The 15,337-nt window shown below is 35.7% G+C and overlaps 1 protein-coding gene across 5 annotated transcripts in view; it reads left to right on the top strand.

Annotated features, from left to right (window-relative positions):
* ERBB4 (erb-b2 receptor tyrosine kinase 4) overlaps positions 1-15,337 on the top strand; it is a 1,129,074-nt gene that overhangs the window by 1,073,165 nt on the left and 40,572 nt on the right. For all 5 annotated transcript variants that reach the window (XM_055089875.1, XM_024124587.3, XM_028481564.2 and 2 more), the window contains 3 exons: positions 8,193-8,268; positions 11,846-11,992; positions 14,071-14,168. In XM_055089875.1, the coding sequence (XP_054945850.1) occupies positions 8,193-8,268; positions 11,846-11,992; positions 14,071-14,168 (321 nt within the window). The remainder of the gene's footprint in view (positions 1-8,192; positions 8,269-11,845; positions 11,993-14,070; positions 14,169-15,337) is intronic.

Here is a 15,337-nt window from a genome sequence, read left to right as displayed (position 1 = left end):
TCATCTTTAATTTCTTTCATCAGTGTCTTATAGTTTTCTGCATACAGGTATTTTGTCTCCTTAGGTAGGTTTATTCCTAGGTATTTTATTCTTTTTGTTGCAATGGGAAATGGGAGTCTTTCCTTAATTTCACTTCCAGATTTTTCATCATTAGTGTAGAGTAATGAAAGAGATTTCTGTGCATTAATTTTGTATCCTGCTACTTTACCAAGTTCATTGATTAGCTCTAGTAGTCTTCTGGTAGCATCTTTAGGATTCTCTGTGTATAGTATCATGTATAGTATCATCTGAAAACAGTGACAGTTTTACATCTTCTTTTCCGTTTTGGATTCCTTTTATTTCTTTTTCTTCTCTGCGGTGGCTAAAACTTCTAAAACTATGTTGCATGATAATGGTGAGGGTGGGCAACCTTGTCTTGTTCCTGATCTTAGTGGAAATGGTTTCAGTTTTTCACCATTGAGAACGATGTTGGCTGTGAGTTGGTCATATATGGCCTTTATTATGTTGAGGTAATTTCCCTCTATCCCTACTTTCTGGAGGGTTTTTATCATAAATGGGTGTTGAATTTGTCAAAAGTTTTTTCTGCATCTATTGAGAGGATCATATGGATTTTCTCCTTCAATTTGTTAATATGGTGTATCACATTGATTGATTTGCCTATATTGAAGAATCCTTGCATTCCTGGGATAAACCCCACTTGATCATGGTGTATGATCCTTTTAATGTGCTGTTGGATTTTGTTTGCCAGTATTTTGTTGAGGGTTTTTGCATCTATGTTCATCAGTGATATTGGTCTGTAGTTTCCTTTTTTTGTGACATCTTTGTCTGGTTTAGTATCAGGGTGATAGTAGCCTTGTAGAATGAGTTTTGGAGTGTTCCTCCCTTTGCTATATTTTGGAAGAGTTTGAGAAGGATAGGCGTTAGCTCTTCTCTAAAGGTTTCATAGAATTCACCTCTGACGCCATCTGGTCCTGGGCTTTTTTTGTTTGATGATTTTTAATCACAGTTTTAATTTCAGTGCTTCTGAATGATCTGTTCATATTTTCTATTCCTTCCTGGTTCTGTCTCAAAAAGTTGTGCTTTTCTAAGAATTTGTCCATTTCTTCCAGGTCCTCCATTTTATTGGCATATGGTTGCTTGTAGTAATCTCTCATGACCCTTTGTATTTCTGCAGTGTCAGTTGTTATTTCTCCTTTTTCATTTCTAACTCTGTTGATTTGAGTCTTCTCCCTTTTTTTCTTGATGAGTCTGGCTAATGGTTTATCAACTTTTTTTATCTTCTCAAAGAATCAGCTTTTAGTTTTATTGATCTTTGCTATTATTTCCTTCATTTCCTTTTCATTTATTTCTGATCTGATCTTTATGATTTCTTTCCTTCTGCTAACATTGGATTTTGTTTATTCTTCTTTCTCTAATTGCTTTCAGTGTAAGGTTAGCTTGTTTATTTGAGGTGTTTCTTGTTTCTTAAGGTAGGATTGTATTGCTATAAACTTCCCGCTTAGAACTGCTTTTGCTGCATACCATAGGTTTTGGGTCGTTTGTTTTCATTGTCACTTGTTTCTAGGTATTTTTTTATTTCCTCTTTGATTTCTTCAGTGATCTCCTGATTTTTTTGTAGTATATTGGTTACTCTCCATGTGTTTGTATTTTTTACATATTTTTTCCTGTAATTGATATCTGGTCTCATAGTGTTGTGGTCAGAAAAGATACTAGATAAAATTTAAATTTTCTTAAATTTACCAAGGCTTGAATTGTGGCACAAGATATTATCTATCCTGAAGAGTGTTCCATGAGCACTTGAGAAGAAAGTATACTCTGTTGTGTTTGGATGGAATGTCCTATAAATAATAATTAAGTCCATCTTATTTAATTTATCATTTAAGGCTTGTGTTTCCTTATTTATTTTCGTTTTGGATGATCAGTCCATTGGTGAAAGTGGGGTGTTAAACTCCCCTTCTATGATTGTGTTACTGTCGATTTCCCCTTTTATGGCTGTTAGCATTTGCCTTATGTATTGAGGTGCTCCTATGTTGGGTGCATAAATATTTACAACTGTTATATCTTCTTCTTGGTTTGGTCCCATGATCATTATGTAATGTCCTTCTTTGTCTCTGTAATCATCTTTTATTTTAAAGTCTATTCTGTTTTATATGAGAATTGCTACTCCAGCTTTCTTATGATTTCCATTTGTATGGAATGTCTTTTTCCATCCCCTCACTTTCAGTCTATATGTGTCCCTAGGTCTGAAGTGGGTCTCTTGTAGACCGCATATATATGGGTCTTGTTTTTGTATCCATTCTGCCAGTCTGTTTCTTTTGGTTGGAGCATTTAATCCTTTCACATTTAAGATAGTTATCTATATGTATGCTCCTATTACCATTTACTTAATTGTTTCGGGTTGTTCTTGTAGGTCTTTTCCTTCTCTTGTGTTTCCTGCCTAGAGAAGTTCCTTTAGCATTTGTTGTAAAGCTGGTCTGGTGGTGCTGAATCTCTTAGCTTTTGCTTGTCTGTAAAGGTTTTAATTTCTTCATCGAATCTGAATTAGATTTGTGCTGGGTAGAGTAATCTTTGTTGTAGGTTTTTCCCTTTCATCACTTTAAATATGTCCTGCCACTCCCTTCTGGCTTGCAGAGTTTCTGCTGAAAGATCAGCTGTTAACCTTATGGGGATTCCCTTGTATATTATTTGTTGCTTTTCCCTTGCTGCTTTTAATATTTTTTCTTTGTATTTAATTTTTGATAGTTTGATTAATATGTGTCTTGGCGTGTTTCTCCTTGGATTTATCCTGTATGGGACTGTCTGTGCTTCCTGTACTTGATTGGCTATTTCCTTTCCTACATTAGGGAAGTTTTCAACTATAATCTCTTCAAAATTTTCTCATTCCCGTATTTTTTTTCTCTTCTTCTTCTGGGACCCCTATAATTCAAATGTTGGTGAATTTAATATTGTCCCAGAGGTCTCTGAGACTGTCCTCAGTTCTTTTCATTCTTTTCTCTTTATTCAGCTCTGTGGTAGTTATTTCCATTATTTTACCTTCCAGTTCACTTATCCCTTCTTCTGCCTCAATTATTCTGCTATTGATTCCTTCTAGAGAATTTTTAATTTCATTTATTGTGCTGTTCATCTTTGTTTGTTTGCTCTTTAGTTCTTCTAGGTCCTTGTTAAACGTTTCTTGTATTTTCTCCATTCTATTTCCAAGATTTTTGATCATCTTTACAATCATTACTCTGAATTCTTTTTCAGGTAGACTGCCAATTTCCTCTTCATTTGTTTGGTCTGGTGGGTTTTTACCTTGCTCCTTCATCTGCTGTGTATTTCTCTGTCTTCTCGTTTTGCTTAACTTACTGCATTTGGGGTCTCCTTTTCACAGGCTGCATCTTCGTAGTTCCCGTTGTTTTTGGTGTCTGCCCCCACGTTGGTAAGGTTGGTTCAGTGGGTTGTGTGAGCTTCCTGCTGGAGGTGACTGGTGCCTGTGTTCTGGTGGATGAGGCTGGACCTTTTCTTTCTGTGGGGCAGGACCGCGTTTGGTGGTGTGTTTTGAGGTGTCTGTGAACTTAGTATGATTTTAGGCAGCCTCTCTGCTAATGGGTGGGGTTGTATTCCTGTCTTGCTAGTTGTTTGGCATGGGTGTCCAGCACTGCAGCTTGCTGGTTGTTGAGTTGAGCTGGGTGTTTGCATTGAGATGGAGATCTCTGGGAGAGCTTTCGCCATTTGACATTACGTGGGGCCAGGAGATCTCTGGTGGACCAATGTCCTGAACTCGGACAACCAAGACCCTGTCAGCCACACTGCTCAGAAGAAGAGAGACAAGAAAGAAAGAAAGAAAGGAAAAAATAAATAAAAATAAATAAATAAATAATAAAATAAAATAAAGTTATTCAAATAAAAAATATAAAAATATAAAAGTAATAAAAAAAGGAAAGAAAGAAGAGAGCAACCAAACCAATAAACAAATCTATTAATGATAACAAGCGCTAAAAACTATGCAAAAAAAAAAATGGACAGACAGAATCCTGGGTAAATGGTAAAAGCAAAGCTGTATAGACAAAATCACACAAAGAAGCATACACATACACACTCACAAAAAGAGAAATAGGAAAAAATATATATACAATTTAAAAAAAATGGGAGAGAGCAACCAAACCAATAAACAAATCTACCAGTGATAATAATCTCTAAATACTAAACCAAGATAAACATAAAACCAGAAACAAATTATATGCAAAAGCTAACCCTAAGTCTACAGTTGCTTCCAAAATCCACCACCTCAATTTTCGTGTGATCATTGTCTATTCAGGCATTCCACAGATGCAGGGTACATCAAGTTGGTTGTGGAGATTTAATCTGCTGCTCCTGAGGCTGCTGGGAGAGATTTCCCTTTCTCTTCTTTGTTCACACAGCTCCCGGGGTTCAGTTTTGGATTTGGCCCCGCCTCTGCATGTAGGTCACCAGAGGCCATCAGTTCCCCACCCAGACAGGAGGGCGTTAAAGGAGCAGTTGATAAGGGGGCTCTGGCTCACTCAGGCCGGGTGGGGTGGGACGGGTATGGAATGTGGGGTGAGCCTAAGGTGGCAGAGGCCTGCATGACATTGCCCCAGCCTGAGGTATGCCGTGTGTTCTCCCAGGCAAGTTGTCCCTGGATAGTGGGACCCTGGCAGTGGCGGGCTGCACAGGCTCCCGGGAGTGGAGCTGTGGATAGTGACCTGTGCTCGCACACAGGCTTCTTGGTGGCGGCAGCAGAAGCCTTAGGGTCTCGTGCCCGTCTCTGTTGTTTGAGCTATAGGAAAAAATATATATACAATTTAAAAAAAATGGGAGAGAGCAACCAAACCAATAAACAAATCTACCAGTGATAATAATCTCTAAATACTAAACCAAGATAAACATAAAACCAGAAACAAATTATATGCAAAAGCTAACCCTAAGTCTACAGTTGCTTCCAAAATCCACCACCTCAATTTTCGTGTGATCATTGTCTATTCAGGCATTCCACAGATGCAGGGTACATCAAGTTGGTTGTGGAGATTTAATCTGCTGCTCCTGAGGCTGCTGGGAGAGATTTCCCTTTCTCTTCTTTGTTCACACAGCTCCCGGGGTTCAGTTTTGGATTTGGCCCCGCCTCTGCATGTAGGTCACCAGAGGCCATCAGTTCCCCACCCAGACAGGAGGGCGTTAAAGGAGCAGTTGATAAGGGGGCTCTGGCTCACTCAGGCCGGGTGGGGTGGGACGGGTATGGAATGTGGGGTGAGCCTAAGGTGGCAGAGGCCTGCATGACATTGCCCCAGCCTGAGGTATGCCGTGTGTTCTCCCAGGCAAGTTGTCCCTGGATAGTGGGACCCTGGCAGTGGCGGGCTGCACAGGCTCCCGGGAGTGGAGCTGTGGATAGTGACCTGTGCTCGCACACAGGCTTCTTGGTGGCGGCAGCAGAAGCCTTAGGGTCTCGTGCCCGTCTCTGTTGTTTGAGCTGATAACCGTGGCTCATGCCCGTCTCTGGAGCTTGTTTAGGCGGTGCTCTGAATCCCCTCTCCTCTTGCACCCTGCAACAATGGTCTCTTGCCTCTTAGGCAGTTCCAGACTTTTTTCCCGGACTCCCTCCTGGCTAGCTGTGGTGCACTATCGGCTGCACAGGCTTCCGGGAGTGGAGCTGTGGATAGTGACCTGTGCTCCCACACAGGCTTCTTGGTGGCGGCAGCAGAAGCCTTAGGGTCTCATGCCCGTCTCTGTTGTTTGAGCTGATAACCGTGGCTCATGCCCGTCTCTGGAGCTTGTTTAGGCGGTGCTCTGAATCCCCTCTCCTCTTGCACCCTGAAACAATGGTCTCTTGCCTCTTAGGCAGTTCCAGACTTTTTTCCCCGGACTCCCTCCTGGCTAGCTGTGGTGCACTATCCCCCTGCAGGCTGTGTTCATGCAGCCAACCACAGTCCTCTCCCAGGGATCTGACCTCCGAAGCCCACGCCTCAGCTCCCAGCCCTCACCCGCCCTGGCGGGTGAGCAGACAAGCCTCTCGGGCTGGTGAGTGCTGGTCGGCACTGGTCCTCTGTGCGGGAATCTCTCTGCTTTGCCCTCTGCACCCCTGTTGCTGTGCTCTCCTCCATGGCTCTGAAGCCTCCCCCAACCCCAACCCCTGTCTCCGCCAGTGAAGGGGCTTCCTAGTGTGTGGAAACTTTTCCTCCTTCACAGCTCCCTCCCCAAGGTGCAGGTCCCATCCCTATTCTTTTGTCTCTGTTTTTTCTTTTGCCCTACCCAGGTACGTGAGGAGTTACTTGCCTTTTGGGAAGTCTGAGATCTTCTTTCAGCGTTCAGTAGGTGTTCTCTAGGAGTTGTTCCATATGTAGATGCATGTCTGATGTATTTGTAGGGAGGAAGTTGATCTCCATGTCTTACTCCTCTGCCATCTTGAAGGTCCCCCACCAATTTATTTTTTGTCTGACTCCCTCCACTAGAATGTAAGCTGCTATATCCCAGGGATCTGTGCAGTGCCACTGCCTCTTCTAACTTTTCTGACTCTCCATCCTCAGGCCCTGCCTGACAACTGTGTTCCTGCCTCCCTCACCCACCATGTGGTCTCAATCCATGCCTTAGTTCCAGCTCTTATCTTTCTTCATTAACCCGCTGTTAATTTGCTGTTTTTGGTAACCATCGAGGATATCTCCTCTTCATGTGGAGGTCCTTCTAGCTTGGCCTGGAGAAATTTCGATCAGGAGAGGCCAAATGAAATAAGCAAATGCAGCCTTAACCTGTGGTGACCTATAAGCTTATGCTAACAAAAATAAATTAATTCATATATCGTATCAATGTATTTATTATGTGCCTTATTCATCAAGGGCCATCCAAATATACATTATGAATATTTTTCAGTGATAGTCTTCTAAATGTTTCACATTGATTTTTATACTAAACCCTTATATAACTATATATATTCAAGTCTTATCCCAAAACAAAAGAACACAAAATATATTTTTTTAAAAACTTCGGTTTTGTAGTATTCTATGGCTTTTCCTTGATTTTATTAGCCTATTTTGCTTGTTTACTACAAATTGCAGCAGTTTGAGACCACAGCTTTGAAATTTACTACAGGATTGCGCAGAAGTAGAAGTCTATAAATCACATGACTTCACTTGTCTTGAGAACATACAGCTGTAAGATTTGTCTAAAGCAAGATTCATTAGAGCTTTAAATGCCTAGTAACAATTAAGTCTTTATTGAGCCACCTGTGATTTAAACTTACTTCTTTAACAGTGTCCATAGTCCATAAAGTGTGCTAACTCCTTGCCCGTAGGGAAATTACTTTCAATGTGTCTTCTGTTCCCTTTCACTGAATACCTTGATCCTGTCACAGTGTTACCTTGGTGTCACCTTGGTGAGCAGCCAACCTCATGATTTCAAAGGCTTATTTAGTTTTAAGGTTTCAGCTGCTAAGTAGAAATGTTTATCTTTATTCCATAGAATCTAATTATATTCCCAGCTATATAATGCTGCCCTTCTTAGTTGAAAATCGTTCTGCTGAACCATCAGTAGCAGGGTGAGTTGAGTTGCTTTCCTTGCAGAGATGATGGATTTGTACTGATCTTCTCATATCCTTTTATATAACTCTTATTTTGAAAATGGTACATATTTTCAATACTGGCTAACCAAGACAAGGAAGATCATTTGTGGCTGGGGAACAAAGCAAGGCTAACTTTGGAATTCATTATTTTAGGTGTTTTAGTGACAAAATTATCTGAGAGGAGAAGGGAGGGGCCAAGTGTAGAAAGAGTCCTTTCTACCGGTGGCTGGAAATTTGTCTTAGGGTGAAAAAGCATTTACTGAAAAATGTAGAGAATCTCATTTTGGGGGAAAAAACATAATATGACCACATTTTTAGAAGTACATGTATTAGATGTTTAGAATTGATATTGTAAGTCATAATGTTAAATAGTAACTTAATTACTAAATATTAATTAAAACTATAGAAAGTGATACTTATTTTATTATTTTACTTTTCATTGTTTATGAAACTTTTAAAAATAAATATATCTTCATGTTAATTCATTTGAAGCTGAAATTTCGTTTCATTTTTTCCTTGTATTGAAAATAACACATTTCTATTTTCTAGGCATACAATCAAAAAATACAATTGAGACTCATATTGAGGAAATATAGAAATGACTTGTTATATGACTATAAACCTTTCATTTCTTACTTCTCTATAGATGCCAATTAAATGGATGGCTTTGGAGTGTATACACTATAGAAAATTCACCCATCAGAGTGACGTTTGGAGCTATGGTAAATAATTCTTCCTTGTGACATAAGGCTTTTAAAACAAAAATAAACATATTAGGTTTCTTGGGTCTCTAAAATGTAATACATTAACGTCGTGGTTGAGATGTCTACCATAACCTTTTATTTTGCTAGTAACTTGTCTGATCATTTTGACAAAAAACAAAACAAAACAAAACCCCCAGCAGTTTTAGATTAAGGACATTTTCATAGAATCTCATGGCCTTCATTTTCAACAACTCTTTTAAAACATAACTCTAAATGCAATGAATGTTTAAAAAAATTTTTTTCTTATGGGAATCTATGTTCTATAGTAAAAAAAAAATAGAGATTATTGTTAGAACAAAGAACAGTTATTGAAATCAGTAGGATGAGAGTAGTATGTGAGGGGAGAGGTAAGAGAGATGATTTCTAATTGCAGCTTTAATTTTAATTTACAAACTACTTTTGGAGTAAACAGATATATTAGAGAATTATAATATGAACTGGAAATAGAGATTTGAAAATTTAGAACATTTATTTAATTGCATTTAACTCAGTTTTTGAGATGAGCTTCTTAGCCTCTGTCTGGCTATTTACAACTTATGTCCATCTAAGTATTAGTAAGAATAAATCAACACCTTTTCTAAGTTTAAATATACCATATAAAACTAGCACTTCTTACAAATAAAAAGCACTATGCTTCTTTAAATAATATGGTGGTGATGAGACTTGAAAGCATGATACAATTTATTTTGCTCAAATTTAAGCTTAGTTTATTTATTTTTTTAAAAAAGAAAATTAAGTCATTAAGGCACAAATAACTTATATTTCTTTTCTAGAACAGTATAAATTATCTTTAAAATAATAAGACATTTCTATAGGATAGTTTTTCCTTCCACACATGTAAACCATAGGAGGTTTTAAAATTTCCGCAAAGGCCTCATGTATTCGACTCAGTTTAGCAGTAGCGTCTTGTGTGTTTGAGATTTAGGCAAGTATAGAGGAATACTTGACAAAGCTTAGTTCAACTGTCAGAACTAAATAAAAAACAAATATATCATATATATTATTATTTTTATTATCTATATCATATACATTATAAATATGAGATAGATGTTTATAGAATATGATATACATTAGCATGTATATAAGCATTTATATATTATATAGTATAGATTAGCATATATATTATATGATATAGATAGATTTACATATTTTATAAGATAGATTAAAATAATATCATATTTTTTTCTTTTTCTTTTCTTTCCCCTTTTTTTCCTACATATATTTCCCTGAACTAAACGTGGCAATCTGAAAATTTTAAATGACCTCTAGAATAAGTAACTATATATACACATTAAAGTAAACGTTGGCAGGGCAATCACATTTTTAATAGTAAAATTTATCCTTTAGAGAAAATCCTGTTTTAAGTCTATAATGTTTATGTTGAATTGCAACATCTCAGAAGCAGTTCAGTAAAAATAGATAGATAGATAGAATGATAGAGTGAACTCTGTTTTGAAACATAGCCCAGTTCATCAACCCATATCCATAAGGCATTTTAAGATTTTTATGATATATCATAGTTGGTTGCAAAGGTGTAAAAGTCAGAGAAAGATACATGATCTTGTTTACAGTGAATCTTTGTGGAACATTGCCATTGGGTGCATCTTTATTTTTATAAAAATAAACATGCATTGAATATGGTTTATATCTTCCAATGATAGAATTGTAAGTTTTGAAGATGTTTCTAATTTAGCCTTCTTGAGATTGTTCTTCTATATGAAACCATCTCTGTTTGACTCTACTTATCATCACCTCTGCAAAGATATAATTGGAATATTATTGGCAGAAGTGGGAGGTTTGATTTTTCTGCTTCAATTTTTGTATATGTGTGTTTCTGTTTATTATATTTTCTATTAATTTGTAGTTGCTTTGTATCTTGCTTATATTAGAAGTTCTGAAAGAGATGTGAGAGCATCTATTCTTTTATAACTGCAAACATAAGTTAATAAAATGTTCTCATTAAATACATATTCTATAAATATGACTGACTGAATATAAATAGACAGTAATCTACTTCTTAACTTGTTCCAGCCTGCCTCATGGACACTGAGTTTTTTGTTTTAGTTTTTTTTGCGGTACATGGGCCTCTCACAGTTGTGGCCTCTCCCGTTGCGGAGCACAGGCTCCGGACGCGCAGGCTCAGCGGCCATGGCTCACGGGCCCAGCCGCTCCGCGGCATGTGGGATCTTCCCAGACCGGGGCAAAAACCCGTGTCCCAGCATCGGCAGGCGGACTCTCAACCACTGCGCCACTAGAGAAGCCCTGGACACTGAGTTTTAATCATCAGTTCTATGAATCATTCTTTAGTATGCAACATCAAGCAGGGTTTTATAAAGATCAAACAGAAATTGTGTCACTAGTTACACGTTTATATTATACCTAAGAATCATAAGATGTAAATATTAACTAAAAAAATCAGAGAATCGTTAACGATACTATTATGAAGGATAATTTGAAGTTTACATATACTTTTATACTTTAAGCTATGCATTTTTATTATCAGTCAATGATAACTCTTATGAACTAAAAATTACTTCAGTTTGAATAAATAATTCATTACAGATGGCAGTGGAAAAGAAAACATAGCCATAATTAGATTTTATATTAAAAGATACTTGTATATGCATCATCAATCAAAATTCACTTGCTAATACTATTGTGCCCACATAGCTATTTCTGAACTAACAACCTTTATCCTTAAGAACACTATAACTTTTAAATTATATAATTATTAGATTATAAAGAAGAGATCTGTATTGTGTATGTTATTGCTCAAATCAGAGTCATTATTCTTATCAAAGGTGGCTATTTGCATGCTAGTATTTAGAGTATTTGCTTTTACTGAGGAAATCAGTGTTCTAGTGATTCAAGAAACCATTCTTATTGTCTAAGGGATAGACTATTATTGATTCACTTCAATTTTGGAAAGCTCACTTTACATGTATTTTATCTTATATATGGATCATTCTTCAGTCAGTCTCTCACATGTGCTAAAGAAATGAATCTGTTTTATTCCACTTGTTCTCTTTGTGTTAGTTAAAAAGAAAAGCACAATTTTTTTACTGTAACATAAGTAATCATTCTGGAACCCCAGTTTGGCCTTTAGGGCTTTTAATAGTAAAGATGCTAATCTCAAAATTAGTCCATATCAGAGTTTACCTAATCATATTTATTTGGTACTGAGTACACTTGTGTATAGTAAATAGTTTTATAGGCTCTAATGTGGTGAAACAAATTGGGTCAACAATCATTAGCATTACTTATAAGTAGAAATGGGGAACAGATTCTGTCCACTCTGAAATTGTCTCCACTACCCATTAAAAATTTCAAGACAATGATAAGAAAATTAAATTTCACACAAAGATTTTGTCATTGGGCTTCTCACATGGGCATAGGAATCTGAAGAGCCTTTCTTTAGACTTTTTCTAATTAATTGCCCTCTAAGAAAGAAGCGTTCTTTTGCCACTGGCATGTTGCTGGTTTCTTCAAAATATATTGTTAATATGCTTATGTAAGAATTTGATCTCCCTTTTAGGAGTCACTATATGGGAACTGATGACCTTTGGAGGAAAACCCTATGATGGAATTCCAACCAGAGAAATCCCCGATTTGTTAGAGAAAGGAGAACGTTTGCCCCAGCCTCCCATCTGCACTATTGATGTTTATATGGTCATGGTCAAATGTAAGATTGCAAAATTATGTTATCATCCTCATCATCATTCTTAGTAATTAATCAACCTGCACATTTTTTCTGTATATTGAAAAATATAAAAGTTTAAAGATAATTGTGAAAAGGAGCATGTAAACCTGTGTTTGTTGTGATTCTTGTTAATATGAAGCAATATCATGCTTTCATGCTATGAAGTCAACATTGTATGATTCTTACACTTCTTATTTATTTCACTTTGATTCTTATCATCTCCATGACAATGAAACTGTTTCTCATAAAGAGATGTAATTAATCACAATAATGTTAATACTCTTTAAAGGAAAAAAGCAGACTAAATAAATGATCTACACATAAAGAAAAAAGCTTGAAACTAATCGTTTAAAAAAATGAATTAAATGGAAATAGATTTACCAGTTTCAGTCAACAGAAAATTAGCAAGGCAAAATGGGAAGTAGAAAGACATGAATCTACATTGAACTACAAAGATTATGAATGTTTACTTTCTTTCAGTTTGATCATTTGTTTACATCTAACTCTCTTACTTTTCTTTCTCCCTTCTATGCCCCAGACACATATGTGTTATAAATGTATTTTGGAAGCCTAGACTCCTCTTAATTTAAATAGAATTAGGGAAGTCTCTGGAGTTTCTGACTTAATTTAAATGAGATTAGCATTCAGCAATCTTTCTTGTGTAATGTGAGGTTTTCCCCTTTAGATTTACACAGGATTAGCAAAGAAACAAACTGGTGAAGGTGAATAAGCATCTTATTAACAACAGACTTTGGACAGGTCTACTCAGATTTATACTCATGACATGTGTGATACATTCTGACAGTGAGGGAAGAAATAAAAAATGTGCTTTTCACTTCAGGTCAGCATGCCCTTTTCTCTAAGTGTAGTTCTGTTTACTCAATATTTAGTTAGAAAGAAACTGATACCTCACTGAGAATTTAACCTTTTCTGGTTCCAATAGAGTTCCAGAAACATTGATTTTCTCATTAACATCTTGGTATCAACAGCATTTATTTTTTAGTGGTTACATATAAAATATAGAGCATTTGAGTTTTGTTAGGAGAGAAAAAAATCAAATAATTTTAATGATACATAAAATGACACCCAAAGTCTTCCCATAACAACAATAAAAATTGAACTCACAGAAAAGAGGAAACAAGTTTTATAGCTTTATTGGGTCAAACATTGTTCGGTAGTCAGCTATGGAAGAAAGTTTAAAAAACATACATGTATTATATAATTTGATCCTATAACTAGCATGAGATGATTTATATACTTCATTTAGTTACTCTGATGAATAATAAAAAATCAGGAAAACATCTTGCCTAATAGCGATTTTTTTACCTCGCTTTTAGGCGTTTTAATATCTAAGAAAAGGGTCATTTGGCAATAAAATCAAGGAAAGCTTGGTGCCTTTATTCTTGTCATTTCATCAGTTAAACAGAGCCTGGGGAGTTAAGGCTCTTAATACATAACTTGATAAATTGCTGATAGTATTTTATGCTGGAAAGGCTAGTACTAAGATAAGCTAATGACTATTTCTGAACAAACATTACCAATCACTTTGCATTAGTTTTTTTCCCACCAGGAAAAAAGTAGCATAAGAAAGTTGCTTTCAATTCCTTTTTTCGCCTTTTTGCCAGTATACAGCATTGTAACCAAAGTTTTCATTCCATGTCACTCCTGATATAAAATGATAAATTATATTCCAATCACCTTTTCTATACCCAGCAAAAAAAAATATTTTTTTAATTTTTAAATTCTCTTCACACTTACAGAAAAAAGATCTGAGATTCTGTAAGTTCCCATGGTTAGCCTAGGTTATATTTTCTATGATGAAAAATTAATTTTAAATTATATCAACAAAATAAAAAGCTTGTGTTGTTCTATAATATGTTACATTTAGTTATGAATGTCAGCAAACTGATTGAGATAGAATCTCACCTATTGGATTGTTTCTTTCATTAGCTTTCTTTGTTTTTTTCAGATCATTTTTATTTAAATGATATTTTTCAAACAGTCTTTATTTTCATAAAATTATGGATATAGTGATTCTTTTATTGCATGTGAATTTCTAGGTTGGATGATTGATGCTGACAGTAGACCTAAATTTAAGGAACTGGCTGCTGAATTTTCGAGGATGGCTCGAGACCCTCAAAGATACCTAGTTATTCAGGTTTGTACATTGACTTAGATTTTTGAGAATATCCCAATGACAAACCCACTACAAGACAGTAGTAATATCTGGACTTTGGAACTATGGATATCACCATTCACAAATCAATTAATTAGCTAAGCAAAATATCATGTGAAATGACTTTTACTTGATGTCAGAACCACTTCTAAGCATCTTCCCTTAGTACTCAACTGCCTTTATTGTTGAACTGCCAGATAATTATGATTATTCATGTACATAAAAAGTCCTTTATCCTCAGACAAGCCTTGTAGTACTCTGCTAGTCATGTTCATTGTTATAATCGTCTCTTCCTGGAATAAAAGGAAGATGGATTTTTGTTTTAATCGTGTCCATGTTTGAAGGCAGTGAACTAAAAGTTTCAATATATTGACATTTAATTTCCTAGAAAAATATTTTAAAATATGTTTTTTTTTCTTTTGGGAGGTATGAAATATTCAAGTAATAACTCAGATTCAGATGAATTAATGTACAAAAATAAAATAATAGACCAAAAGAACATTTTATATGTAACACTAGAAAAAATGGATTTGATCATTTAAAAGTTGTAATATATTTCTTTATGATTATTTTACCTAAACCATAAACAAGTGGACCTTCGATAACACTGAGTTAAGATTCCTCAATAAAACAAGGTAGTGTTTATATCAATAGTCTGACATGAAGATAAAAGTCAGATTTTAGCAGATAATGATTTCTAGCTAACTTTTTCCCTAATTAACTTTAATTTTTAAAAGTTTACAAAAATATCACAAAACAAATTTTAAAATTCTATTTAAGAAATAGATGAGGTAAGAGTGTAACTATTGTTTTGGTGTTTCTCCCACCCACATTATGTTATTTGCCACCAGTGCTGTGATTTTGAATGTTATCACTTTAACAATATTATACTATAGAGCAAACCATGGATCCAATGTATCCTGATAGCTCTACACTATCAAACCAACCAAGTAAAATAAAGATTGATAAGTCAATTGCTCTTTCTTTATTATATACTCTTAAAGTCACAGCTCAAACACCATCTTGACAGTGAAACCCACCATTATTCTCAGATCTGAAATGGTTTATGCCTCTCTCAAAATAGCCATAGCATTCTGCTGTGTTCATCTCTAATGGCACTTATCACATTCTTCTTGTGTTAAATGTTTTTA

This window comes from Physeter macrocephalus, chromosome 2, assembly GCF_002837175.3.
Source record: "Physeter macrocephalus isolate SW-GA chromosome 2, ASM283717v5, whole genome shotgun sequence".
Taxonomy (NCBI): domain Eukaryota; kingdom Metazoa; phylum Chordata; class Mammalia; order Artiodactyla; family Physeteridae; genus Physeter; species Physeter macrocephalus.
Note: the sequence above shows the minus strand (reverse complement) of the source record. Positions and strands in the feature narration are given on the sequence as shown.